The sequence below is a fragment of the Ictidomys tridecemlineatus genome, chromosome 14 (assembly GCF_052094955.1).
Source record: "Ictidomys tridecemlineatus isolate mIctTri1 chromosome 14, mIctTri1.hap1, whole genome shotgun sequence".
Classification (NCBI taxonomy): Eukaryota; Metazoa; Chordata; class Mammalia; order Rodentia; family Sciuridae; genus Ictidomys; species Ictidomys tridecemlineatus.
This window is the reverse complement of record NC_135490.1, coordinates 6635165-6663145: the sequence shown is the minus strand read 5'-3', so window position 1 is coordinate 6663145 and position 27981 is coordinate 6635165. Positions and strand designations below refer to the sequence as shown.

The 27981-nt window shown below is 53.9% G+C and overlaps 1 protein-coding gene across 1 annotated transcript; it reads left to right on the top strand.

Moving 5' to 3' along the window:
- Positions 1-990: 990 nt before the first annotated feature.
- On the top strand, positions 991-27981 carry C14H8orf74 (chromosome 14 C8orf74 homolog). The gene is made up of 4 exons (XM_078031369.1): positions 991-1011; positions 2772-2964; positions 25177-25598; positions 27681-27981. The coding sequence occupies exons 1-4, from the start codon at positions 991-993 to the stop codon at positions 27915-27917; spliced, it is 873 nt and encodes a 290-aa protein (XP_077887495.1). The 3' UTR covers positions 27918-27981.

The window sequence follows — 27981 nt, the reverse complement described above, 5'->3', positions numbered from 1 at the left end:
GTCAGCCGAGATGCTCTGTCCATTCCCCTGAGCTCATCGGGGACCACGTGGCTTTTGCAGAGTCTCAGGTAAGATTTGAGAACACAGGTGCGGCCCACGTGAGGCCAGAGCAGGGCGGCTGCGTCTGTAACTGGTCACCTCTGTCAACATCACCTTGTTGGCCATGAGAGTAGTCACTGGGTCCCTGCAGCAGGCACCAGGGCTCCAGAGGGAGCAGGATGTGTCCATGTCCTGGCAAGATGAGCAGGCTAGAGGGAAGGCAGCCTCCACAGACACACCGATGCCACGTCACCAGAGCCACGTCACCAGAGCCACGTCACCAGAGCCACAGCCAAGCCACTGGATGAGCCAAGGGCGCTTACTCTATGCTGGGTGTGCACGTGGCGAATAGAACAGCCATAAACCAGACCAGACCTTCTCCAGCCTTACAACCTGGCCTCAAAACAATCATCACGAGGTGGGGACGATCACAAGGTGACAACTGAGTGCTATGAGTATGTGTGCCAGGGATTCAGGGGTCCCTGAGGGAGAGTGAGCCTTGAAGCAGCAGGAGAGTCACCCGGGCAGAGCAGGGGAAGATCCGTCCAGAAGAGCTGTCCGCAGGCAAAGTCCTGGAGGGGGCCGGAGGCGAGTGGGCAAGCGGCCAGGCTGGGCTGGAGGGGAAAGAGGGGCCCGGCCAGGGGGGCCTCCAGGCCACGGGGGAGCTCTGGGCTTGCCCTTGAGTGTCCAGGAAGGCTGCGAAGCATGAAGACGACAGTCCACTTTGATGCGTCTGTGTGTGGAGGGGGAGGTTCAGAGACTTGGTAAGAAGTCCCTATGCCCCACGACAGAGGCGGGGGCCAGGGGTGCAGAGAGGAGAAAGGACTCAGTGACCGTGAGGGCGGCAGACCTGGAGGTGGGTGGGGAGGAGGGAGGGTGAGTCAAGAAGAGCTGGAGGTTCCGCTTGAGGGAGGAGAAGAGGGACCTGAGAGGACACCCAGAAGGGCCACCATGCAGGCTCAGGGGCAGCAGGTGAGGGCTGGGGTGCGTCTCAGGGAAGACCCACCCTGCCGGTGTCCCCTGGCCTCCTCAGTGGGGCTCTGGACATGGGCAGTGAGGCGGGGGAGAGACAGACTTGCCCCCAGGTGACCAGGGGTGCCAGGGGCTTCCAGGTGGACAAAGGGCGAAGCCACCCCGGGTCCCGGCGTGCAGTGCTCAGGTGCTGAACTTGGGGTCCCCTGCAGAGCTGTTCTCTGCACCCCGAAGTGGAACCACGGTGCTGGAAACACGGGGGTGCCAGCTGCCGGGAAGAAGTGGGGTCGGCAGGTCCTGAGGGGACCAGGTGTTGGAGGACGGGGACCTGAAGACAGAGGATGGGGTTTCAGGGTCTGGAGGAAGGGGAGTCCTGGGTCCTGCTGGAACTAGGGGGGCCCTGCATGCGTGGGAGGGAGGGTGATGCCCGGACCTCGCTTCCGATGGAAGACAGCCTGCGAGGGAGGGGTGACAGAGGGAAGGGGACCGAGGTCCCTGCTCCAGCACAGGCGGACCCAGAGCACAGCAGAGAGGAGGAGCCAGAGGAAGCCACCCAGGAGCCCGGGCGCCTCATGACCCAACAAAGCTGCACCCCACCCGCCCCAGGTTCCAGGCTCGGCAGTGCCGGCCTGTCTCTTGGCAACTGGATTCAGGGCCATGGCACTCCTAACACCCCAGGGAGTGAAAGAAGTCTTCCAATTCCAGGTGAAGAAAGAGACAGCGGGACTTGAGAGAAAGTTTGCCCCACGGGTCCAGAAATGGGGCGTGTGCCGGGGTCACTGCAGAGCGGCGTCTCTTCAGGGCGGTGTGTCTTCAGGGGACACCCCGGGCATCCACCTGTCTCTCACTCCTCCTGTGATGGGTGCGGCCACATTCCAGGCTCGCCCACCCCTGCTGGTGGCCAGTGTTGGGGCCTGCAGGGACAGCCCTGGTGTGGCCAAGCCCGCTGGAGAGAAGGGGGACGCTCCTGCCCCCCAGGAGCCTGACACCCCGGGGGCTCTCCGCAGTTGTGCCCACAAGTGTGCGGAGCAGGGGCCTGCGATGACCTGAGGGAGAAGGGCAGGCGGGCCGCCTGGGTCAGGTAGAGGAGAGTGGCCGTGGAGAGGACAGGGATCAGGCTCCTGTGCCATCCGAGCAGTCATGGTGCCAGGGTCCTCCCAGCCAGAGCGTCCTTGGCCCAGGAGACTGACACCCCCAGGCAGGGTGGGTGTCCCCAGGCAGGGTCCCCTCAGTGGACCATGGGGAGGAGACCATCACCCCACACCTTTGCATCTCCTACATGTGTTGGTGACCTATGAGAACCTTCTGGAAGGGCTAGAGAACTCTCAGGCAGCGGGGTCTCACGGCATCAGCCTTTCCCTCCGGCTCTGCCAGAGTGAGTGCCCCAGTTCCATGGCTGAGCTTCCTTCCTTCCGTGCAACACGGCCCGCCAGGCGCCTCCTCTGCCGGTCATCCGCACATTAGTACGGATTCCACGATCCCGTCCACGGGGAAACCGTGGAAAGTAGTCTTTGGGGGAAAATCAAACTGTTTTAGGGAAGAGGGATCAGGCCGTGATTCAGAGCTTGAGACCCACTGAAGGCCCACAAACCTGGGCCTGCGGTGGCTGCGTCAAGAGTCTCGGAGAAATGAGTTCAAACGAAAGAACAAGTCCCCAGGGAGGAGGAAGAAAGCGGAATTCTCCCGGGAGACCCTCCCTCCCTGTCCCCGGGGTCGGAGGGCCTGGGGGTGGGCCTCTCACTCCTGGCCGTGTCCTGCAGAAACCTAAAGGTCGGGAGCACCTGCGGAGACTCCTGAACTGGGAAGCGTTTGACGAGTTGAGGGACGCGCGCAGGAGCATCCTGCTGGACACCATCTATGACAGCGTCATCTTCGCGGTGGGCAAAGGCTTCCCGTGGGTGGAGGTGGTGCAGGTGGTCAAGTTCACCGAAGAGCTGATCAAGGAAACCAAAGGTATGGACACGGGCTGGGGGCGCCCGTGAGCCCCGGGTCGCCGCCCCGGGAGCCCGACCCTTCCTCCCACTGGAACTGGCTCCCCTCGTGCTACCCAGGCCCCCCCAGGGCTGGAGGCTCCTAGGTGTCTGCCAGCCGGAAGCTCGAGGCCCTCGGGCCAGGCTCCCGCTGGCTCGGGTTTGCGTCTGTGGCGGTTCACTTTTGCTGCAATGGTCACGTGTCACCCCTGCTTGCAGCCCCTCATGGCCTTCCCGTGGTGCCCTGGAGGACCGCGAGCCTCCTGGGGTCAGGCTGGGTGGAATGTGGGGGCTCCGTTCAGGTCTGAGCTTGCTGGCCTGGCACGGAACGGTCAGGTACATCTGGGGTGCGTCTCGGCCACCCCCGCCCTGGGCACGGCTGTCATGGGGAAGGAGCCCGAGAGCGCGTGGTCACACCCGTCCACCTCCTGGGCTCTGAAAGGCAGACTCATTTACGGAGCAAATAGCACGTTCCGAATGGCCCTCTGGGCCGCCTTCGCCGCAGTCAACTTGGCCAAGGATCATCCCGAAGGGCCGACGCGAGGGGAAAGGCAGTGAGAAGTGGGGTATTTCTGAGAACCCCCTCCTGACATCCTTACCGGTGACCAGATGGAAAAGGCCAAAAGACACTTCCCTGCTGAAGTGGACGTCAGCGAGAGGCCACAGAGAGCCGGGCGTCCCGGTGGGACAGCAGCGAGAAGCCACCTCCTCGTGCCTTGTGGCCAGCAAGGGCCCAGCACCTGCATCTCCCTGAGGAGCCACATGCAGAACGTGGCCCCAGGTCTTCCCAGTCAGCCTCTGACAGCCCCAGGCCACCGAGGCCGGCCTGAGAGCGGCTGTGGAGACCGCCCCGAGGCGCCTGGGGCCCTGCTCAGGCTGGGGCCCTGCTGTGCTAGAGCCCCTTCTGTCCTGATGGTCAGGTGGGAGTGTCCTTGCTTTAGGAGGCCTCGAGTGGGGACCCTGGGGTGGGTGGGCTTTGTGTGGCCAAGTCGGCTGGGAAAAGAATGTCTTTCTGGTATTTCTGCAACTTTTTTATGTTTAATTTGTTTTATCTTGAAATTATCTCCCAAGAACATAAAATGGGATTTTGACCCTGTAGGGGACCTTGGAAGGTCCTCGTTGGGCTTTCTGGGCATGACTAGCAGTGGCCACGGACCCAGGCCACGTGACGCCCCTCTCCCTGTCTTCCCCATGCGGTGACTCTGTCCCTGATGATGCCAGCGTCCCTCACACAGGGTGCCCTGCGTGGGATGCACACGGCCCCGTCCGGATACAGCCTGAGCTCACTGTCGGGTCCCAGCACCTACCCAGTGTCCTCCCCTGAGCTTACCACCTCTCACCATCCCACCCCGCACCACGTCCTCCTCCGGCTCTTGGTGGCCACTGCGTCAAGTCTGAATTCTGCAGCCCACTCACCAAATCGCAGGGTGGATTTTCAGACACACGGTCCCACCAGGTCCCTCTTGGAAGCTGCTCGGGCTCCCACTGCCCATCGGGCAGGTGGGGATCAGCCTCTTGCTCTGCTCACCACACGTCCCTCTCCACCCAAGGTGCAGAGCTGCACCAGCCCACGCCTCTGGAGCAGTGTCTCCTGGCGACACCCGCTGCTCCTGGTGGGGAGGCTGTCTGGTGGCAATCTCCTCGGCAGCACGTGCACAGAGACTCTCAGAGAACTCAAACAAGCTGATCCCCCAGAGGCAGAGGATAGATTGCTGCCGAAGTCTGGCTTGGCACAAATCAGGAGCCACTTGTCAAAAAGAAACTAACTTTATTTTTAGAACTACAAACGCCAAACAAAACAGCTCCAGGGAAAAACCCTCAGAGCCCAACTGCCACCACCGGCTTCCACAAGCCTCTCTCTCCCACACCAGCCTTTTCCTCCCACAATCCTCCTCCTCTTGAGGCCGATTGGCTGGGTTGCGTGGGCAGAGCCAAAGAAGTCACCCAATGAGCAGCTCCGTGGAGGAGCCAATCAGCTAGATGTTGCTGGGGCAGTCTGAAGCTTGCTGGCAGCTGGAAGTTTGCTGGGGCCCCTTTGGCTGTGGCTCTCAACATCTCCCCCTCTCTGTTTAAACAACAAGCATGTGGCTTATGGACCGTGCCTGCCTTAGGTTGTCCAATACATATGGTCCTTACCCGTCTTCGGATGAGCTGACCTCAGGGCGTCAGCCTCCTGTCTTAGGTTGGTACCATTGTAATTGGATCTTACCCGTCATTGACTACCGGTCCAGTATACAGCCACACCTGAGGAGAGGTCTCAGCGGGGGGTGGGGGGGTGGGGTGGTGGTGAGGTTCTTCGCCTCACCTCTGTTGACCCCCAAATTTTAGCTGAATGATCATGACAAGCAGAAGGGAGGAAGATATACCAAGTCAATTGACGGCTCCTTTTGGGAAAATTGTACCACCGATGAAATCATCAGCAAAAATACCCCAACACTACCACAAGTCGCTGCACCAACAGATAGTTCACAATGCATACAAGTGACACATAGTTCTGTAAGCAGTTCAGTGTAAGTTCTGTAAGCAGTTCAGTGATGGCTTTTGCAGAAACTGTAGATTAGTTTTATCTTTGTCTTCACCGGCACAGGGATGAAGATAGGAATTCTGGCAATAATGACTAAAGAAAAAATTAGGTAACATTCCAGAAGACACTAAAAGAAAACAATTTTCTTAACAATTTATATTATCTTCATCGGCACTGGGATGAAGATAGAAATTCTGGCAATAATGGCTAAAGAAAAAATTAGGTAACATTCCAGAAGGCACTAAAAGAAAACAATTTTCTTAACAATTTACATTATAGTGAAGAGAATTATTAAATATAATGAAAACGAAAGGTGAGAGTAAACAAACAGATCTGTTAACCTCCTTTTTTGTTTACATATTAAAACAATTCTTAACAGTTATTTACCCAATTTAAATTAAACCATTTAAATCACGTGAATAAAAAAAAAAAAAATATTTGGATCCATCTTTTCATGAGCGCTCATCATATATGATATATAGAAATATGTACATTGGACATACGTACATTCAAACATATAACACAAAACACAAGTGTGCACACATAATATAATACATACAACACATAACACAATAGTAAAGGCCTTATAACTTTTTACAGGTAAAATCTCTATTGCAATGTTTAAAAACTCTATAGTCAAAAAAAAAATAGAACTGATCAGCAAAACATTAACCTAGGTCTGTATGAGCTCAAAAAAATAAAATAGAACTTCATGATATGGGAAAGGGCAATAATAAAATAGATATTGAAAAAAGCATCCTGGTTCTGTTGCAGATGTAAGGATAGCCAAATTGGAGTTTTGGATATCAGCTATTATGGATTTGAGCTAAATCATCTTCTTTTTGGTCTGTAGAAATCGCTTTAGTTAATCTCTCTGGAATCCAAATCGGCTGCTGTTCTCCCTGTGGAAACACAAAAACAGACCCCCGACTCCAGACAATCACTGGGTCAGGATTTTAGTTAATCTCTCCGGAATCCAAATCAGCTGCTGTTCTCCCTGTGGAAACACACAAACAGGCCCCCGACTCCAGACAATCACTGGGTCAGAACCTTGGTTAATCTCTCTGAAATCCAAATCGGCTGCTGTTCTGGGTCAGAACCTTGGTTAATCTCTCTGGAATCCAAATTGGCTGCTGTTCTTCCTGTGGAAACACACAAACAGACCCCCGATTCCAGACAATTACTGGGTCAGGACCTTTCCATTGTCCTGTTAGAATATCTTTCCAAAGTACCTTGGGCTTATGTACATTTTTTGGACACATATGCCTTTCTGCAGCACTAAGTCCTGATGAATCCAAATTTAAAAAGTTTAGAGTAAAAAGGGTTATTTTAAGTTTATCTTTGGGGAATATATACCCCTTCCCAATTCCATCTTTTTGCTTTAATAAATACATTTTAATAGTTTGATGAGCTCTTTCAACTATGCCTTGTCCCTGTGGATTGTATGGGATTCCTGTTATATGAGTAATGCCAAATGATGAGCAAAATTGTTTAAAAGAAGTAGACGTATAACCAGGGGCATTATCTGTTTTTAACTGTTTTGGAATGCCCACAGTGGCAAAATTTTGTAAGCAATGAGCTATAACATCTTTAGTTTTTTCGCCGGCATGAAGGGAGCCCATCAAAAATCCAGAAGAAGTATCAACTGTAACATGCAAATATTTTAATTTTCCAAATTCTGGCAAGTGTGTGACGTCCATCTGCCAAATATGGTTAGGCATCAATCCTCTAGGATTGACTCCAAGATTAACTTGTGGTAAAAAGGTCACACAATTTTGACATTGTTTTATTATTTGTCTAGCTTGTTCCTTAGTTATTTTAAAACGCTTTTGTAAAGTATTAGCATTGACATGGAATCTTTCATGAAAATTTATAGCTTCTTCTAGTACAGAGAAAATATGTATGTCACGTGTAGTTTTATCTGCTAAATCATTGCCTAAACTAAGGGCTCCAGGCAATCCTGTATGTGCCCTGATATGTCCTATAAAGAATGGATCTTTTCTGTCCCAGATTAAACTTTGTATAGTGGAAAACAAAGAGAAAACAGTAGAAGAAGGGGAAATTCTACCAGCATCTTCAAGGGATACTATAGCATTAACTATATACTGGCTATCAGAAAATAAATTAAATACAGAATCTTTAAACATCACAAAAGTTTGTAATACTGCATTAAGCTCTACCTTTTGAGCTGATTGTTTGGGTACTAAAAATGTAAAAGTTTGATCAGGTGTAACTATTGCTGCTGTACCATTATTTGACCCATCAGTGAATATATTTGGAGCATTCATGATAGGTGTTTTTCTTGTCATTTTTGGAAAAATTACAGGATGCAATGACCAAAAAGACAATAAAGGATTAGATGGTAAGTGGTTATCAAATGAAACATTAGATTTGCACATTATTATTGCCCAAGTATTTAACTCATTAGCTAATTCATCAATTTGATTCATAGTATATGGAGTAATAATTTTATGGGGAGAAATTCCAAACACTGCCTTTGCTGTTTTTATTCCTTTGAGTATTAATTGTCCTACAGCCTCAGGATATCTAGTAAGAATAGTGTTAGGAGAATAAGATAAATGTATCCATAATAATGGACCTTCTTGCCAAAATACTCCTGTAGGAATATTTTTTGTTGGTAGTACAATAAATAATAAAGGCAAACTTATATCAATTCTATCCAAATGCATATTTTCCATATATGTTTCAATGATTTTTAATGCCTTTCTTGCTTCAGGCGTTAACATTCGGGGTGAATTTGGATCTGATGGACCTTTTAGGATATCAAATAAAGGTCCCAATTCTCCTGTTGGAATACCTAGATAAGGCCTTATCCAATTTATGTCTCCTAATAACTTTTGAAAGTCATTAAGTGATTTGAGTTGATCTACTCGTATTTGAATTTTTGGTGGACGGACCATGGTTGAGGATAATAGAACTCCTAAATAATTAATTGGAAAATTTAATTGCACTTTATCTATTGCTATCTCTAGATTATAATTTTTTAATAAGTTTGTAAGTGTGGCATAACATTCTAGTAATGTGTTTTTAGCTTTGTGTGCCAATAACACATCATCCATATAGTGAAATATTTGTAGTTCAGGATTTTGATTTCTAAGTGGCTGGATTACTTTGTTAACATAAATTTGACACATAGTTGGGCTGTTAGCCATCCCTTGAGGGAGTACTTTCCATTCATATCTCTGATCAGGACCTTCATGATTTAGTGCAGGGATAGTAAATGCAAAACGTGGACTATCCTCAGGATGAATTGGAATTGAAAAAAAACAATCTTTAATATCTATAACTAAAACATACCAAGTTTTTGGCAAAGCAGACAATTGAGGAATCCCCGATTGAGCAGGTCCCATAATGACCATTTCATTGTTAATGGCTCTTAAATCTTGCAGTAATCTCCATTTACCAGATTTCTTTTTGATGACAAAAATGGGAGTATTATGGGGAGATACAGAAGGTTGTATATGTCCTTCCGCTAATTGTTGTTTGACCAGATCATGGGCTACTTGTGTCTTTTCTTTAGTCAAGGGCCACTGAGGAACCCATACTGGTCTTTCTGATTTCCATGTAATTTTTATTGTCTCAGTGGCCCTTTGTGAAAATCCAACCCATGTCTGTCTGTTCCTTGATCTATTTGTATTGGTGCTGCTATACATTGTTCTTGTCTTTCTAATCTTTTTCCTTTCCTAAAACCTTGTCTAGCCATAATAGTGGGTGCATTTTGATTGATATTATTTGTTAATGTCAAACCTAATTGATCTAAGACATCTCGTCCCCATAAATTTACGGGAAGATGATCCAATACATATGGCTGTATAGTTCCTTCACATCCTTCAGGATCCTTCCAATCTAATAGCATTGCACTTCTATCGGGATTAGTCGCCACTCCTAGGCCTCGAAGCGATTGAGTGGCTTGTTGTAATGGCCAATGTTTTGGCCATTCTTGACGAGAGATGATGCTAAGATCTGCACCTGTATCCAGTAGCCCATTAAATTCATGTCCTTGAATATTTAGTTTTAGCATGGGGCGAGAATCTAAATTTAAAGAAAGCATAGCCCAATCTACACCTGTGGAGCCTAATCCCTTGGAACCTCTTTCTACAACATGACTGGAAAATTTATCATGTAGGCTTGGTATTATTAGTAACTGTGCTATTCTATCTCCTGGTGAAATTACTGATATACCCTTTGGAGAACTGGCTATAATTTTTATTTCACCTTCATAATTGGAATCAATTACCCCAGGACTTATCAAAAGTCCTTTTAGAGTAGAAGAGCTGCGTCCCAATAATAAGCCTACTGTTCCTTTGGGAAGAGGTCCTTTTACCCCTGTGGGAATGATTTGAACTCCCATCTCTGGAGTTAGTACTGATTTGGTGGAGGCGCAGATGTCCAACCCTGCGCTCCCTCTGGTTTGTCTGATGAGGGATCTGATGTGCTGGGCACTACCCTGATGGGGTTGCTGGGGTTGCTGGGTTCCTCCAGTGCTCCGTATATTTGTGGTTTGGGGCCCCGGAGCATTGGGGCCCCCTGTCCATTTTTTGGCAACGGAGCCCGATGCCTTTGTCCACGATATTGTGGATAAACACCTTGTCCTTGTTCGTTTTTTGATAATGGAGTACCCTCTATGGTGGTTTGAGGACGGTATTCATTAGCCCAATATAATGGAGTACCCTCTATGGTGGTTTGAGAACGGCATTCATTAGCCCAATGTCTCCCTCTACGGCATCGTGGGCAAATACCCGGTATTCTACTTGTTTGATACCTAGTTTTGTTAAACCCTCCTCCTATGGGGCAATTCCTTTTAAAATGTCCTGTTTGTTGACAATTGTAGCATGTTCTTGGCCTGGCATCTAAAGCCTGTTTTACTGCAGCTGCCACAATTTGCCCTTGTTCATTAATGTCTCTGGCATCTAAAACCTGTTTTACTGCAGCTGCCACAATTTGCCCTTGTTCATTAGTGTCTCTGGCATCTAAAGCCTGTTTTACTGCAGCTGCCACAATTTGCCCTTGTTCATTAATGTCTCTGGCATCTAAAGCTTGTTTTACTGCAGCTGCCACAATTTGCCCTTGTTCATTAATGTCTCTACATAATTTAATATATGTGTTTAAATCTTCATGTTTCCATGGTCTAATGATATCTCTACACCAACGATTCGCTTGGTCATAAGCCAGTTGTTTTATAAATGGCATTGCTTGTTCTGTATTCCCAAAAACTCTGGTAGCTGTTTGAATAAGCCTATCTACAAATTCAGCGTAAGGTTCATTAGCTCCTTGTATTATCTTAGATAATTGACCTTGTAAACCTCCAGGTTCTTGTAAAGACTTCCATGCCCTAACTGCATCTACAGCAATTTGTAAATATACACCAGGATCATATGCAAGTTGTTGCTGCCGATCCTCATAAGGTCCCTTTCCTAACAACATATCTAGATTTCTCTGAGGATAACCAGCTGCTGCATTTCGACTAGCCGTCTCCTTGCAAAATTCCTCATTGGCAACCTTCCATAACAGGTATTGTCCTCCATTTAGCACAGCTTTACACAAACTAGCCAAATCTGCTGGCGTCATGCTTAAGTTGGTAATGGATTCGACCAAGCTTACAGTGAAGGGTGCTTGAGGACCATAGGTTGTTACAGCCTCTTTTAGCTCCTTCACTGATTTGAAATTTAAACCCTGGTAAGTTCGCTGCCCTCCTACCTCAAATACAGGGCATACTTGAGATCCTGTCTCAGGATCCAAACTATCAACTGCGGGGGTTGGGAGTCTCTTAGCATATGGAGGTGGTGCTGTTGATTGGACACTTATGCCCTCTGGTGATAGAGTGCTGTTAGTAGCAGTCTCCTGTAGAGGTGGCGCTGTTGGTTGAACACTTACGCCCTCTGGTGATAGAATGCTGTTAGTAGCAGTCTCCTGTAGAGGCGGTGCTGTTGGTTGGACACTTACGCTCTCTAATAAAAGGGTCTTATTAGCAGTCACCTGTTTTAACTTTTCCCCTGATAGATTTTTCTGCTCTAAACTTCCTTCCTCTGTCTCACTATCTCGAAAGACCTTCTCTTTTACTTGAATCTTTTCCTCTTTCTGACTAGCTCGAGCTTTTACTTGAATCTTTTCCTCTGTCTGACTAACTTGAGAGACTTCCTCTTCTACTTGAATCAATATGTCTTCTTCTTCCTCTACCTCTGTCTGAACTGAAGGCTTTGGACTAAGCAAACTAGATACCAACGTCCACAATGACAATGTGCTAACTGGCAGAGTCCCTGGGTTGTTCTTTTCTATTCTTTTTAAATCTTCACCATGATGGTTCCATTGTGATATATCTAACAACTCCTCCTTAAAAAGCCATGGGCTATATTCTTGTATTACATCAACGTATGCCCTGACTGCTCTTGGTTTTACTGGGAAGCTTCCTTCCTCTAACAGTTTACTTAACACTCTTTCGGTTTGTTTTTTACTAATTGCTGATCCCGTATTTCTACTATAATACAACCCAACAAGATGACGCCAAACAAAACCGAGACAGAATCCAATAAAAAGGGAACCACACAAAATCATTATAACAGCCTTTCTATCCTCCTGACATATGCATCCGTCCTTTCTCCCTATCTGTTCCTCAGACGCAAATAGTTTTTCCTCAGATGTGAGTGGTTTTTCTTCCCTCTCACTCATCTCCAGGGACAGGCAAGTTAAAACAAAAACGAAGCAAAACAAAAGAGGAGACTTAGAATGGCTCCCCATCCTCTCGCCCTGCCCTCAGGGGCGACCAGTTTACTTACCCTCAGTTGCTCCCCGTGCGAGCCACCAAATGCCGAAGTCTGGCTTGGCACAAATCAGGAGCCACTTGTCAAAAAGAAACTAACTTTATTTTTAGAACTACAAACGCCAAACAAAACAGCTCCAGGGAAAAACCCTCAGAGCCCAACTGCCACCACCGGCTTCCACAAGCCTCTCTCTCCCACACCAGCCTTTTCCTCCCACAATCCTCCTCCTCTTGAGGCCGATTGGCTGGGTTGCGTGGGCAGAGCCAAAGAAGTCACCCAATGAGCAGCTCCGTGGAGGAGCCAATCAGCTAGATGTTGCTGGGGCAGTCTGAAGCTTGCTGGCAGCTGGAAGTTTGCTGGGGCCCCTTTGGCTGTGGCTCTCAACAGATTGCCTCCGTCACCTCTGAAAATTCTCTTCCTGGCCCTGGCAGAGATTTCTCCACAGTCAATGCCAGTCTCAGGAAGAGCTCTGAATGTTTCTGGAGTCCTAATTCTATCATTTCCCAGCTGTGTGGCCTTGACAATTGCCTCAACCTCTCTGTGCTTCAGATCACGCATCTATAAAATGAGGATGACTGTGGGGTTGTTGTGTTCGTTTCTATAAAGCACTCGGAAGAGTGACTGGAGTGTTGGGCGGGGTTTGGGCCACACTCCCAAATGGTGAAGTTCTGCAAAATAAAAATCCTCAAAGTCTAAAATTCTGAAGACAAAATTCTGGAAAAAATAATTTTAAAATATTTATCCAAAAGCCTTTTTTTTTTTCTTTAACAAGGAAATTTGTTGGAGAGACATGCAGACCTGAAAGATCTGGGTGTTGTGGCACACGCCTGTGGCCCCAGAGGCACAGAAGGCTGAGCCTGGAGGATTGAGGGTTTGAGGCCAGCCTCAGCAACTTAAGATTCTGTCTCCCCACCACAACAAAGTGACGTAACACTTCACAGACTACTTTACAAAAGAAAATAGACAGCGTTTTCGAGGCATAACCCCTCAGGCGTACCCGTGACAGTCGCACAGGTCTAACAGCTACCAGCCAGTGAACCAAATCCATGAAGAAACAGTGCAAAGTAAAACGCCGGGAGATGCGCTGTGATGGCGAGCACCAGCGCACACCTGCGGTCGTGTGAAGCACCTGGGCAGACCGCCACGGTGGATCACTAAAGAACCACGTCAGGTCACCCATCATGTCCAGTTTCCTGGAAAGCCGAGACCCTGAGACACTTCATCCTTCACAGAAGCCAGTATATAAACATGACACCTCACAAAAAGGAAAAAAAAGACAACTTTATTAAGGACATTTCAACATTTTCACATGACACAACGCACACACCAAGTCCACGTTGAATGACACACTTTCAAGGAGTCGAATTTGCAAAAAAACAAAACAGAACACCTGCCTGTGATGAATCAGGACTCTCTAAAAGCCTTTGCACGTTTATACCTGCATTGGAAATGATGCAAAGATGAAATGAACAGCGTAGAAAGCGGTAAAAGTCACCAACACTGACAAACTGAAACCGCGGAGAAAAGAGCTGTTTCAAAGAAGAATGCAAATTTTAAAAGGACAAAAGAATATTGGAACTACGAAAGGCAAAGAGCAGGATGATGTTCACGATCATCGACCAGATTTCGAAGTCTCCCATCAGAACCCACAGTGGTTTCTTTTTCTTTGGGGACATGGCTCCCTTTGAAGAATACGCTCACATTTGCTTCCTCCTTGGTGCCACCCTTGGTGAAATTCTCCTGTGACCCCACATCCGCCCGCGTGGGCCTCCCTGTGAAACCGTCCCCCTGTCTGGGCCGTGGCCTGGTGTTCTTGGGGAGTGTGGAACTCACTCCTCTTGCACTCGCACGCAGACCCCAAATACGGCACCAACATTTTGAAGACCAAACAGGGACGCAGGTGCCTGTCCCCTTGTCCTCCTCGTACGTAACTATTTTCAAACGCGTCAGTAACGTCACTGGCTGCTTCGGGCAAACGCAGCTTTAATTCATCCAAAGCTCCGGGAGTCCCATCAGCTGAAGGAAAGCCAACGCAGACAAAGGGCGCATTTGTAAACTCAAGCTCTTATTGTTGTTGTATCCACTCATCTGAATTTTCTGCCAGATGCTCTGGGCTGAATGGGAAAACTAACTTTATTGTAACACCTTGAAATGTGCCTTCAGAAGCCTTGATCACACCTAATTCCAGATGTCGTCACGGCGTGGAGATTCCATTGAAATCCTTCTCTTCTGCCAAGTCTACCAAATCTCCAGATAAGCATTTTTAAAGTGCTGTGCTTTCCCCCCGTTGTGATACATGATCCTGCAAATAAGGTCTAGAATTCGGGGATCTAACAGGAACGTGAATTGTGTATTTGATTTTAAAAAATGAGATTGGCTTTGAAAGTGCCATCTATTTGCCAAAGTCGAACGTGCTGGTTTTTGTTGTCTTGAGACAGGTTCTCACTCTGGTGCCCAGGCGGGCCCTGAGCTGCTGGGCTCAAGGGATGCTCCTGCACCCGAAGTCTGTTTTAGGCTGTTAGTAGGAAATAGAAGTCCATCTCTGTCCATAAGCAAATTCCCAAGGGAGAACAGTCCAGCCTCTAATGCGTTTTGTAGCGCTGGGGAGGAGCTGTCACGCACGTGCTTGCTGTAGAAGGTCATCAAGACCCTTGATGTCTGCCTTCTCTGACAAAGGCCAGTTTTCGGTGCTACCCGTGAGGAGCAGCAACAGGACGCGACTGAGTAATTTAGCGACTACGCTGCCTGCAACCCAGAAGGCGGATCCCCTCCCGGCCTCCAGCTTTCCCGCCCTGGTGCAGAGCCTCATTTTCCTCCCGCATGGGAACTGCAGCTGGGGATTGGGGCCTTCAGGATTCCAACTTTCAGGACTGCACCCAGAGCCGCCCCAGGCCCTCCTCATCGTGCCTCTTGGTTCAGCCTCCTGGTTCAGCGGCTCCCCGCAGCCATGGCCAGCCCCCCCAGGACCGTCCCCACGCCCAGGATGTCTTGCAGCGCTCAGGGCGCCCTCAGCTTGCGTCCACGTCGGCCCTCCTGCACTGCCTCGCTCACCCTCCCGAGCCTGTTCACCCACGTCCTGCCCACTCAATTCAGACTCCGCTCCCCAGAGATCTCCACCTGGACCTCAAGGAAGGCTGGACCCAGAGAGACTTGAATCCCCCCCAGGGGAGGGGCTGCACCTGTTCGTTTTTGTCCCCTCTGTCCTCAGAGCCAGACAAGGCACATGGCGTCCACTAGGCATTGAATGAAAACTGGGGTTAACTAAGGAATGAAAGGGAGGACCTCGATACCCACAGGGACAGAGGTGCCCGGGGAAGGGGAGGCCAGGGCGTCTGCCCTGTACGGGTTGCTTCAGGGAGATGTGTGCTCAGTGGAGTGAGAGGCAGCAGAGCAACGAGGCACCAGAACTGCAGCCAGAAGGTCTGGGTTCAAATCCCACATCCTCACCTGCTCCTGCTAACCCGGGGACCGCTGGGTACCTCTCTGTGCCCCGGTCTCCTCCTCTGTGATGTGAGATGGTAACAGCTCCAACCCAGAGGGCAGTGGGCAGTGGGCAGGATTAAACAGGACAGGACATGTGAAGTCCGCAGCAGGTGACTGGCACGCAGGAAGCGCTCATTCACTGTTAGCTACCACTGCTCCCCGGTCCAGAGGTGGGATGGACCACGGGAGTGTGTGGTCCAGGACAAGGGGCACCAGTGCTGACCAGTGCTGCCATTCCTTGGTCTTCCCTCCGTCTGCAGAGGGGGTCGGGTAGGGGCCAGCAGAATGGAGGCCCAGGCTACTGCAGGGCTGGCTCTAATCCAGCTGCTCCACACAGGGGCACACACGCAAGGAGGCCTTGTTGCCCCTCAGCACGAGAGGAGGGACCTGTCCACGGCCCTTGTCAGGGGACCTGGATTGAGGGGCAGGAGCTGCTCACACAGCGGCAGATCAGGCCTTCCCGTCCGCCCTCCCTCCCTGCGCTCCCAGGCACATCCACCTATCGCAGTGTGGACGCAGACCGCGGGGTCCCCGGCCCGCTCTAGGGCGATTCTGCTCTGGCTGTCACCCCCACTGGCTGGGCTCCTCCTGGCAGGCGGCTTCTCCAGGGCCACTTTGTTGTGGCTCCGCTGGGGCTAAGGATGGCTGAGCTCTGTTTGCGTACCAGATAAGGAGGTTGGCAGACAGCATTTAAGGAGGGTCATGTTTGCACAACAATGATTCAGACTCTGCCAGGACAGCTGCCAGTCCGCTTATCGTGCTGCCTGATCGGGCCCCAGCGCAGGGAGGGAGAGAGCGGCCCTTTATTCAAAAGCATAAGCTGATTCCACCCTGGCAAAGGGCTCAACTGCAGGCCTGAGAGACAGACTTCTACACTTGGCACCTCTCTGCCAGTCTCTGGGAAGCCCTGGACAGATCACACCCACCTGTCCCTCGGGGCCGGGAGTGAAGTCACCAGCCATGGCACAGAGGTGCAGGATTCTTCCAGCATGGGACATCCTGGGGGGGGATACCCCAGGAAGAGGGCAGAGTCTGCACGCTTCCCGAGACCTAGGAGGTTCAGGGGAGGGAGATTTAGGGTGCTCAGGAGGCCCTGCTCCAGGACAGGGGTCGAAGGGATAGCTGTTCTCGCTCAGTGGAGGGGTGTGGCCCCTGCCCACCTGCTCACCTGCAGGGCCTTGCCCAGTCAACCACCTCCACCACTTTGGACACAGGCCTCTTCGGGTCCCTCCAGACACCTGGAGTAGGAAGGCCCCTTGCCTGCTGGCCTGGCGGGCAGATCCTGGGGCTAGGAGGACCAGTTGGTGGAGGTACAGGGAGGATGGCCAAGTGTGTCATGGCCCTGGTATCTGCAGTTCCACCCACAGCCACTCCTGATTCTTCAGGAAATGTCACCCGGGCCACCATTGGATGAGAAGGTAGCCACCTGCCTGTCCCAACAGCTGGGGCTTGGAGGAGGCAATGACTCCCAACTCCCCCATGAGATTCTTCTCCTGGGACATGGAAGGTTGTACCTCGGGTCTACGCTGCAAGCCCCCAAGCACCCTTCCCCATGTCAAAAGCCACCGCCTGCGCAGACCCTCCCTCCAGCAGGAGTAGGACCACCTCACCAGAGGCCCTCAGGGGTCTCTGGAGGCAACTTCTTTGTTGGAATCTCTACAAAGGCCACTGGCTGGGTCTTAGAGAGAGCATTTCTTGGGACAAATGGACAACTATCATTTCCGATTCCGCCCCCCCCAGCCCCTTTGTCTGCTCAGGCCACCACCACGAGATCCCACAGACCAGGTGATTCAACATCGGACATCTGTGTCCACGTGGCTCTGGAGGCGCAGTCCAAGATGAAGGCCTTGGCAGGCCTGGCTCCTCCGGAACCCCTCGGCCCGGCTGGTGAATGGTATCTCCCCTGAGCCCTCACCTGGCCCTCCTTCTGCGGGTGTCTGTGTCCCAATCTCCTCCTCTTATGAGGACACCAGTGATATGGGATGAAGGCCACCCACATGACCTCTTTTAACCTCAATCCTCTCTTCGGCACCATCTCCAAATGCAGTCACCCTGCGGTCCTGGGGTTGGGACTTTAGCATATTCAGTGGCGCACAACTCACAGAGTGAGGTCACAGCTCACCAGGTGACACTGTCATCGGGAGGCCAGAAATCAAGACCATGCCATAGAAACCTTCCCCCACATCCCCCGGCGGGGCTCTCCACCCTCCTGGGGTGGCCCAGCGCGGGGTGGCCACTTACCACAGCCTGGCATCATGGGACACTGAGGCCCGGGAGGTTAAGAGGCTCGCCATGGCTGTGCCCACGGGCTGTGCCTACGTCTGCCTGACAGCAGAGGACACCCCCTGGCTGGCAACTGTCCATCTTGACGGGGGCCCGGTCAAGGGGCCGTGAGTCCTGAAAAGCAGGAAGCCCGGGAGGAGCCCCTGCGTGAGAGGCATGAGGTGCCAGGCGTAGAAGAAAGAGGGACCAGGCAGACACCTGGGCATTGGTGCCTTGGTCACCTGGAGTTCCCACAGGAGGGGGCGGGACGGGTCCCGGCTCCTGACAGGAAGGCCCTGACGGGTGACTGTCCAGGCCAGCTGAGACGCTGAGCTGCACCCTGTGCTAGACACGCCCCCGTGGGTGGGCAGACCTCTGGCTCTCTGGTGTGACCTCTCGCTTCTCATTCCTTCCTTGGCCTGCTGGACACACGGTCAGCCTCAGGACCCCGTCAGAGGGGATGGGGGACTGTGTGGAGCAGCTGGCTGTCTCCGTGCCGGGCCTGCTTCAGGGGGGTGACCTGGTGCTTCTCATCTCGGGGGAGACTGTGGGGGTGAAGAAGCCCCTCAGCAAGCTGGAGACCGCGGCAGAGCGTGCCTGGGAGGCACCCACAGCACCTCAGTGGTGGCTTCGGGGACTGTCCGCCCCCATGGAAATTCCTGCATCTTAGAGTGGAGGGGACCACGAGGTTCCACGGTCCTCGTTCCCCACCCAACTGCACATTCAGGAATTCTGTCTCCAGCTCTGGGACCCACAGCTGCCAGCTCTGATCTCATTCCTCGCTTCTCAAACCTTCTTCCTACTGAACCAAAAGCTGGTCTCTTTGGACTTCTGTCTGATGGCCCTGTCCTGCCACCACTCACTGCAGCGGTCATTCCAGACTGAGTTGCTTAGAAGTCACCCCCTTCCCAAAAAAAGGCTGACCAGAAAGGCCACCTCCTGCTCTCCCCTGCAGCCCCATGACTGGGGGCCAGCCAACTCCGCCATCCTTCCCCCTGATGTCACTGTGTCCAGGGAACAAAGAGCTTCCCTGACACCACACTGACCCACACTCTACCTCCCATACGGTCAACAGAGCCCCCAGGTGACCACCCAGATGGAGGCCACCCCGTCTCCAGGACTCCCGGCCCCAAGGTCAGGCCTTGCCCCTGAGAGCTGGTGGATTCCAGATTACCTCCCAGGGTGGGGGACACTAGTGGAGGCCTAGGGAAGAGAGGACAAGGACAAGGTTATATATTGCGGGCCTACTGTGTGTGGCGCACCGTAGAGCACTGGACGCACAGGCTGTCACCCAGCTCCGCCAGGCACGTCGTCCACTGCTTCCACTGGACAGATCAGAACGCCCTCCCCAGAGGGCAGAGCCATGCTGGTGGTCAGGTGGCCGAGGCCAGAGGAGACCAGCACCCTGTGAATTCCCAGCCTCAGCCCCTCACAGGCTCACCGTCCTGCCTTGTTCAGGGCCAGGCTCTGAGTCCCCGCCCATCACCAGTGCTTTGTGTGACAGTGATGGTGACGGAGAACCGTGTGCGGCTGCCTGCCCACACACGGGGCGTGACCAGACCAGAGCAGCATGCCCAGTCCCAGGGCAGCTGGTGAGGTTCGTGCCAGTCACCATGGTACTCCTTGACCCACCAGGCTGCCTGGAGACGTCAGGAGGGACGTTGCTGGTCCTCCCCCAGAGGGAAATCAGGCTGCACCAGGTGACCCACTCCCTCTCCCTGCGGCTCCACCGGGAGCTTTGCACCAGCCCCAGAAATCAGGGGCTCCCGAGGAGACCGCTAGTTCTGCAGCAGGAGGTGGGGGGCCTCCCAGGACCTGAAGACCTTGGGGCAGGCGGGAGCTATGGGCGTGGTCTCAGCCAAGGTGGAGAGCTCTTGGACGCTCACCTGGAACTTCTACCTGGCCCCAGGCCAGAGGTCATCCGAGCACCACAAAGCCCACCCAGGGCAGCCCCAGATCCAGCTCTCCTCCCTCGACTGGACCTCTTCCTCCTAGGGAGTCCCCACCACCTCCTGAGTCATTGCTCACCACCCAGGAGCCCCAGGACCTGGGGGCACTGACAAGAAGTAGAACTGTCCCTTCCCCAAGCTGGAAGAGGCATCAGGGAGGACTCTGCTGGCCAGTCCAGGCTCCTGTGCTGGAGCAAGTCCTGCCCATCTCTGGGCCTCAGTTTCCCCATCTTTGAACAAAGGAGCTGGACCAGCTCAGTATTTCCCCCAGTGTGCTCCCTGGTCCCAAGAGACCATTTGTCCTGGGTAGATCTGAGAAGCGCTGCGCTTGCTCAGCCCTTTTGGATGATCTGCTGAGCTCATTATCATACTGAGACTCCATTTGGTTTCCCAGGATCCCCTGTTTCTTGGAGACTCTGGCCATGAAACATGCATTTTGATGCAATACCTATTGCAGAATGTCCCCTTGAGTTAGGGGCCCTTCCCACATCCACCTCCTACAAAGAAGCCACTTGGAGCCACATGGTCGGAGTTTGAATTCGGGCTCTGCCACTTACCTGCTGTATGCCCCTGGGCAAATCTCCCGGCCTTTTTGAGCCAATTTCTCGAACAGATGGAAGCGATGATGCCTACCCAGGCCTCGCTGCCCTGGGAGGGGCTGGGGGGCCTGGGAGGCCAGGGCATGCCGGGCCACGTTGCCATGGGAGACCCCTGACCCAGAGGACCATGCCTGTGTCCTGCCATCACAGTGCTGCCTCCTGGTCAAGGTCTTCAGCAGCCCCTGCGTGAGAGCAGGGGAGGGACCCAGAGCAGTCAGGGGCACGAGGACAGGGCTGGACAGAGGTGGCAGGCTTGTGTTTCCTCTGCTTTGCACACTCCTGCTCCAGCTCTGGGCTCTGGCGTTGGGGCAAAGTTAAGCCAGCCAGAGCGGCCTGTGGTTCTTCCCCTTGCAGCCAAGACAGGGGCCACCAGACTGGCTCGTCTGACACTGGTGGCACCTGGCTCCTCTCCCATGCCCACCCATAGGGGGCAGCCCCTCTCCCCATTCCCTCCTCTGGCTAGCCCGGTGGCCCACCCCTGCACTCCCTGCTGTGCAGCCTCGGAGGCCCCAGAGACCCCCAGTGCATCCTGGTGCCTCTTTGGCCCCATGTGGGAGCGGCTGGCATTGCCATCGCAGCGCCTCCTCCGCGCTCCCCTCCCCATTCCTCTCCTCCTCCACTCCTGCAGCTTCCCTCACAGGTGCTGGCCTCCAGGGGCTTGGGGACAACTTCAGGAAGTTCTCAGCAGCCAATGCAAATGAAGGCCACTCCCTGTTATTGAAGAACAATGTGCAGGCACAGATCTGCTCAGCCAGAGGCTTCTCCCTGAGCCTAATCCCTCTGCTCTGAGTCACTGGGGTGCAGAGGGCTGGTCTCAGGAGCCAGCTTCGGAGGGGAAACGCAGCACTGGCCAGAGAGTGTCTTGGGGCTGCGGTGAGAATCCAGCCAGGGACCGTGCCTGCTTGTGGACTCAGGACAAGGTCCACAGTGGGGTTGTCGGACACCCGCCAGGGTGACCAGCCACAAGGAACACTTGGCCACGTCTGCTACAGCACGCAGCACAATGTGCCTCACAGACTTCTCGACCAGGCTGGGCTCCGTGCATGATTGCTGGGGTGGCCTTGGCACAGAAGGCAGGCATGGCCACTCACTTGGAGGACCAGTGACCCCCACCCATGCGCTGCCAGGCCATTCTGGAACATAAGCAGGGCAGCTTCCGGAAGCTCAGCTCCAAGGAGTCCAGAGAAGTCCAGTGAGCCGCCTGGTGGAGTTCTATTATACTTCTGTGTGGTCCAGCTTTGATGGTCAGAAACGAGGGCCTTGTGCCCATCTGGGATCCCTCTGTTGGACATTCCTGCACCCTGCCATGGAGCCTCCACCTTCCCGCTGGACCCCGCCAGGCCTCTGCCTCTAGCCTCCAGGCTTCTGAGTGGAGCTGCTCACGTGGTGAACTTCTCCACCTTCGTGGGCTCAGCCCAGAGCAAGCTGCGTGCAGACTCCTGACGCGGTGGTTCCCGAGCTCCAAGCAGCCCTGACGCTCATCCTTGGATGTCCCAGGCTTCTGCGGGAAAGTCCGGCTCTTTGGTGTGGCCTAGAGGCTCCTCCAAGCTCTCTGTCTGAACTGTCACTCCCAAGCCTTTCTGTCCCCAGCCAGTGCCCCAGAATCAGCTCTGCCTCCGGGAAGCCTGGAGGCTAGAGGCAGAGGCCTGGCGGGGTCCAGCTCCATGTGGGTGCCCCCACAGCCACGCTGCCCCCCGCTGGCCTTTAGCCGCTGTCCCTGCTGCCCATGAACCTGGGAGCCCCTCCCACTCACAGCCTCCGAGGGGGTGACCACATCCATAGTCCACTTGTGCCCCACACCCAGCACATGGGGGCTCACTGAGTAATTCTCCTAGAATGAAGTTCCCCCATACCTCCAGCCACCTGCAAACGCTGCGGTGGCCACCTGTGAGCTCAGGTTCATTCAACCAGTCTCTACATCCAGGAGAGGTGCCGGGTGCCGGGCAAGCTCCTTACCCAGCTGCCATGTGCTCAGGACTCACCTTCTGGCGCAGGGCAACACACACCGGTGAACTGCAGTGTGAGGCAGTGCCAGGTGCTCTGGAGAGCAGGGCCTCTGTGGACAGGGCCAGCCCCCATTGCCCCTCTCTCCTTTACCCACCTCTGCCCAGAAAACAGCTCTGATGTTGCCCATCTGGGCTCCTTTGTCACCGTGTCAGAGACCCCTCCCTGACTATCCAGACAACTGCTTTTCCTACTGTGCCCTTCCAGCCCCCGTGGCCCTGTGCAGAGCTAGATTATCTGTATGGCTTCTCCCTAGAACTCCCTGGGGCCTGGAAGAAGAGCTCTTGTGCACACAGGCCCTCAGTCAGTGTGCGTCAGCTGAGTGAAGAACAGCTCGTCACTGCACTCCGCACAGTGGAGTTGCTTCACTGGCTCACGATGTCCACCAGGCCCCTGTGGCACATGGTCCAGTGCTGGCTCTGGTGATAGTCCCTCCAGGGCAGTCCCAAGCCCAAGCTTTCCCCAGAAAGCCCTGGGTGCTTGGGATTGAACCAAGGGCCTAGCATGGGGTAGGCAAGCTCTCTACCACCGAGCCACAACCTGGGCCTCAGGCCTTGTGATTTTCTGCTTTGGTCTCCTGGGTGAGCACCGTGAGGGCAGGGGATGGGCCTTATTTACCAGGGCATGGCCAAGACAGGCTGCAACCATTTATAGGTTCAGCAACAGTCTGGCAAATCTGGCAAATGAGCCTTGGATGGAAGGAAGGGAGGGAGGGTTGGGTGGGTGGGTGGCGGGGCTGGGAGAGACTCTTCCCACTGAGCAGGCACACTCTCCTGAGGTGACTGCTGACTCCGGGTGGAGCACTTGATCCATGGCCCCAACGGGTCTTCCAACCGGCCTGCAACATGAATGTGATTGTTCTGCATTTTACATGTGAGCAGGCAAAGGCCCCATGTCACAAGAATGGACAGTGCCCCAATCCTCCAAACCCAGGACCCTATTCTGAGACGGAGCTCAGCTGGAGTGGGGACAGTTCTGAGCCTGCAGGTTTGTCCTGAGAAGAAGGTGGCCCAGCCCAGGGACACTCAACGCTGCACCAGGATCACAACACTGCCCAGAGGCCTCCTTAGGCCGTTGTGGGAGATGCAGCCTGAGTATCCAAGACACCCCAGCACATCTCAGTGAGGCTCACAGTGGAGCAGTGCCCGTCCACCAAGACAGCGCCCTGCCCCAGGCCTCTGGGGAGGAAGAGGGATAGCCCCACCCAGGATAGCCCCACCCACCCAGCGGCCTGGGGAGGAGCCAAGTGTGAATGAGAATGGGGCAGAGGACTTTCCAGGAGACCTGGGTGTGGGGCCGAGACCCTCCTGCAGAGCCGGGAGTGATCCTGCCGCTGTGGGCTCCCTGAGGGAGCAGGGAAGGGCTGTGCAGGCGAGCCAGCCCCAGGGTGGAGGCAAGCCCCCAGCACCCACGCTGGACTGCCATCCTCTAATGGCCCTGGAGCGCCAAAGGCGTTGAAACAGTGACACGATGGTCACCTGGCTGCAGCTCCCACCTGGCAGAGGACACGGTGGGGAGCAGGAAAGCTGTGGCCATGTCCACAGAGGGCTTCAGGGACAGCATCTGTGTGAGAACCACGTCTGCTCACACCCAGGGGCCTGTTCAGCTGCCCCTGACTCTGCCCTATGAGGGTCACCAGGCCACACACTTGCTCTAGACAACACCCTGTCAAACCCCAGGCACGGGCTGCAGACAACCCGACGTCTGCCTTAAACTCCCAAAGGGCCGTGAGCAGCAGGGAACAGGAGGGACGGGAGGGGACGGGAGGGGACAGGAGGGGTGCTTCCCTCTCCGGAGCTTGTCAAGGCACTACCCTCAGAGGTGAGGCTTTTCAGGGGGTCAGTGATCCTTGCCCCACCGAGAGCCCTGGCCACTAGTGCAGCAGTTGTCTGGGCCTTCGCCATCCCTGCGTGCCCCCCTCAGACCAGACCCCTCCAGCACCCTGCCTTCTCCCCAAGAGTCCACGAGGAAACTCTGGGAAGCGCGGCTATTAAGGCAGGGCCCCTGGACAAAACAGGTGAGGACGGATGGCCACTGGAGGCGGGGAGGACGAGCATGGGAGCCAGGCCAGGCGGTGGCACACACCTGAGGTCCCAGCAGCTCGCGGGGCAGAAGCAGAGGATCGCAAGGTCAAAGCCAGCCTTGGCAAGTTAGCGAGGCCCTGAGCAACTCGGCAAGACCCTGAATAAGAATTTTAAAAGGGCTGGAGATAGGGCTCAGTGGTTAGGCGCCCCGGTTCAATCCCCAGTACCAAAAACAAAACAGAAAAGTGTGTGAGGGGGGTGTGTGAGTGTGTGTGTGTGGGGGGGTGAGTGTGTGTGTGTGTGTGTGTGTGTGAGTATGTGTAGGTGTGTGGGTGTGCGCGTGTGAGTGTGCGCATGTGCACGTGTGTGAGTGTGGGTAAGTGTGTGTGTGTGGGTGTGTGTGAGTGTGTCTGTGCGTGTGAGTGTGTGTGGAAGCTAGGGTAAAAGGGAGAGCTGCCTGCTCCACAGCTCCAGAGACAAGGAGTGGCAGACAGAATCAGAGCCCAGGCCAGCGGGCCACCAGGGTGACGTTGCCTGCTCACGCTCTTCCCCTGGCCCTCTGTGCCCACAGGCTGCTCCATCACTGAGGCGGTGACGATTCTGGGGAACAAGCTCAGGGACTACCAGGGGCAGTTCAGCACCGCCCACCTGCTGGCCCTCTGCGACTACTTCCACAACACCTTCATCCGCCACTACCGACTCTACCAGTACGTCCTGGGCCAGGACCAGGAGGTCAACCTGACGGTCGCCCACCTGGAGGTGTGTGCGCCGCCCCAGCCCCTCCCGCTGGCCGAGGGCACGGACAGGGAGGTGTGGCATCATGAGCAGCAGCTGGCCGAGCTGCGGACGGCCGAGGTGCAGAAGCGCACCAACATGCTGCTCCTGAAGGAGACGCTGAGCCTGGAGCAGGCGCACATGCTGCAGAAGGCCTTCGGGGGCCAGGGGGTGCCCGTGGGGGCGCCCGCAGAGCCGCACCAGACCCTGAGGAGAGAGGTGAGGCTCCCGCTGCCGGCGCTCACTGCCCACGGGGACGCAGGCTGCACTCCGACACAGCCTCGTCTTCCACACGGAAGCACGTAGGAACCCGGTGTGTCCCGCGGGCCGTGCCTGCAGGTGCCATGACACCTCCCTGCAGGACAGACACTGTGTCCCCATTTTGATGGTGAGACAGATGAGGCTCAGTGAACTTACTCTGCCCAAAGCCACCAAGCTAACCTGGGTAGAGGTTACAGTGGGCCTAGGGTCTGGCCGACCCTAAGTCCACGTTCTGTCACGCTGTCATCGTGGATCTGCAGATTTTCCTAATGCCCTGGTCCACGGAGGCCCAGGGACAATGGAGGAAGGAGCAGGGAGACTGCTCAGGGAGGGGGTTTGGGTGAGGCCAGGCAGGACCAGAAGGGTCTGGTGGTGGATGTGAGCACAGCTGCCCTGCCCATGGGTACAAAGACCCCAGGCCCCCGTGGCCAGCGCCTCCCCAACCTCTCCTATCGTGGTGACCAGCCTGAGGGAGTGAGGCCAGCCATAGCTCTGCACAGGCACTGGCACTGTGTTGGTCACCTGGTCTTTGAACACAGAGACGAGCATGTGCACGTGTGTAGGAGTGTGCCTGTGTTGTGGGCACTGGGGGGGGGGGCAGGGGAAAGGGCTGTGTGTCCCCAAGGAGTTTCGTAGTTTGTCAGTTAGTTTTGGTTTCTGAATTGTCACCTGATGAGGAAAGAATTCCTTTGAAATTTCAAAAACATATTTGGAAAATCTCTAAAGAAAAATTAAAACGACAGAATGGATGGTACTCATCCAAGGCTAGGTCTGCAGAAACACAGCACATCCAGGTGCCATGTCACCTCAGTGCATTAAGGTATCCCACAGGAACCAGGCACAGTGGTGCCACCGTGATCCCAGCAACCCAGGAGGCTGAGGCAGTTCAAGGCCAGCCTGGGCAATTTAGGAAGACCATGTCTCAAAGTAAGAATAAGGGCTAGGGCTAGAGCTCCATGCAGAGTAGCACAGTCCCCAGTACCCCCCCACACACACACACACATTCACACAGGCATCCAATGGGGACTGAGTAGAATCCAGGCACCAGCCTGTCTGCAGCCCTCTTCAGGGGACCTCGCTACAGAATATGTGAGGTCCCCACTCCTGCTCTCTCTACACACTCGACAGCCCCTCCTGCCCACTCTCCCTGCCCTGTCTGGCTCATGAGCCGAGGCCCCTCCACATGTGCCCTGGCCTGAGCTGGCAGCCCTAAGCTCCACAGAAAGAGCATGGGGCATCAGCTTGTAGCCCATGTCCCCAGGACTCAAGGAAGAACAGTATTCTCATTTTAGGAGGCGGGGACAGATATTTTGAGGCTAATGCAAAATTCTGCATGGGTTTTGCTTGTTTGTTTGTTTGTTTTGGGTGCTGGGGATGAATTCAGGGGCACTCGACCACTGAGCCACATCCCCAGCACTATTTTGTATTTTATTTAGAGACAGGGTCTCACTGAGCTGCTTAGCACCTCACTTTTGCTGAGGCTGCTTTGAACTCACAGTCCTCCTCCCTCAGCCCCCAAGCCGCTGGGTGTGCATGGGTTTTTAAGCTAAAATACAGACCTCAGATGTATCAAGGAATATTCCAGTACGTCCCCCGCACCCCTGGATGGGCATAACCTCTCCTTTGTTGGCTGGCTACTCAGGCAGTAACTGGAGCAAAGGGTTACATGTCCCTGTCTCCAGGATGCTATGGCACCAGGAGTTGACAGAGACCGTTTCCTGGTGACATGGCAGTTGGTGGCTCAGTTTCCCTCTTCCCACGGCTGACGGGAGGACACGCCCACTTCCTGGAGTAGTTTCCCTTTCTGTCCAATAGGACTTGGAGATGTGACAATGGGCGGGAGAGGGGAGCCCGAGAGAGAGAGAGAGAGAGAGAGAGAGAGAGAGAGAGAGAGAGAGAGAGAGAGAGAGAGAGAGAGAGAGCGCGAGCGCCAGTTGACACAGCCGACCCTGTGGGTGGAGAGGACCGTGGAGGTGTTCAGCTCAGGGCGGGCTGGGAAAGGCCTCCTGGGGGCCCGGCTCACCAGCCTCTGGCCCCCAGGTTCTGGAGCGCCTGGTCAGCGAGGCCATCCACATCCAGATCGAGTGCCTGCAGGAGCTGCTGCAGTACGAGATCCAGGTCACGTTTGACATCCTGGACCTGCGGCTTCAGAGGAAGACCATGAGTCTCAACGCCCCGCTCCCTTTCCCCCCCCTCCCCGGCAATCCGGGGCGAGAGGACACTCACCAGAAGCCCAACAAAGGGAACAAGGGAAAGAAAGCTAAAGCCAAGAAGTGAAGTCCCTGCCCAGGCGCCCAGAGGCGACCAGGGAAGGGTTATATGGTGTGCTCAGCACCCAACA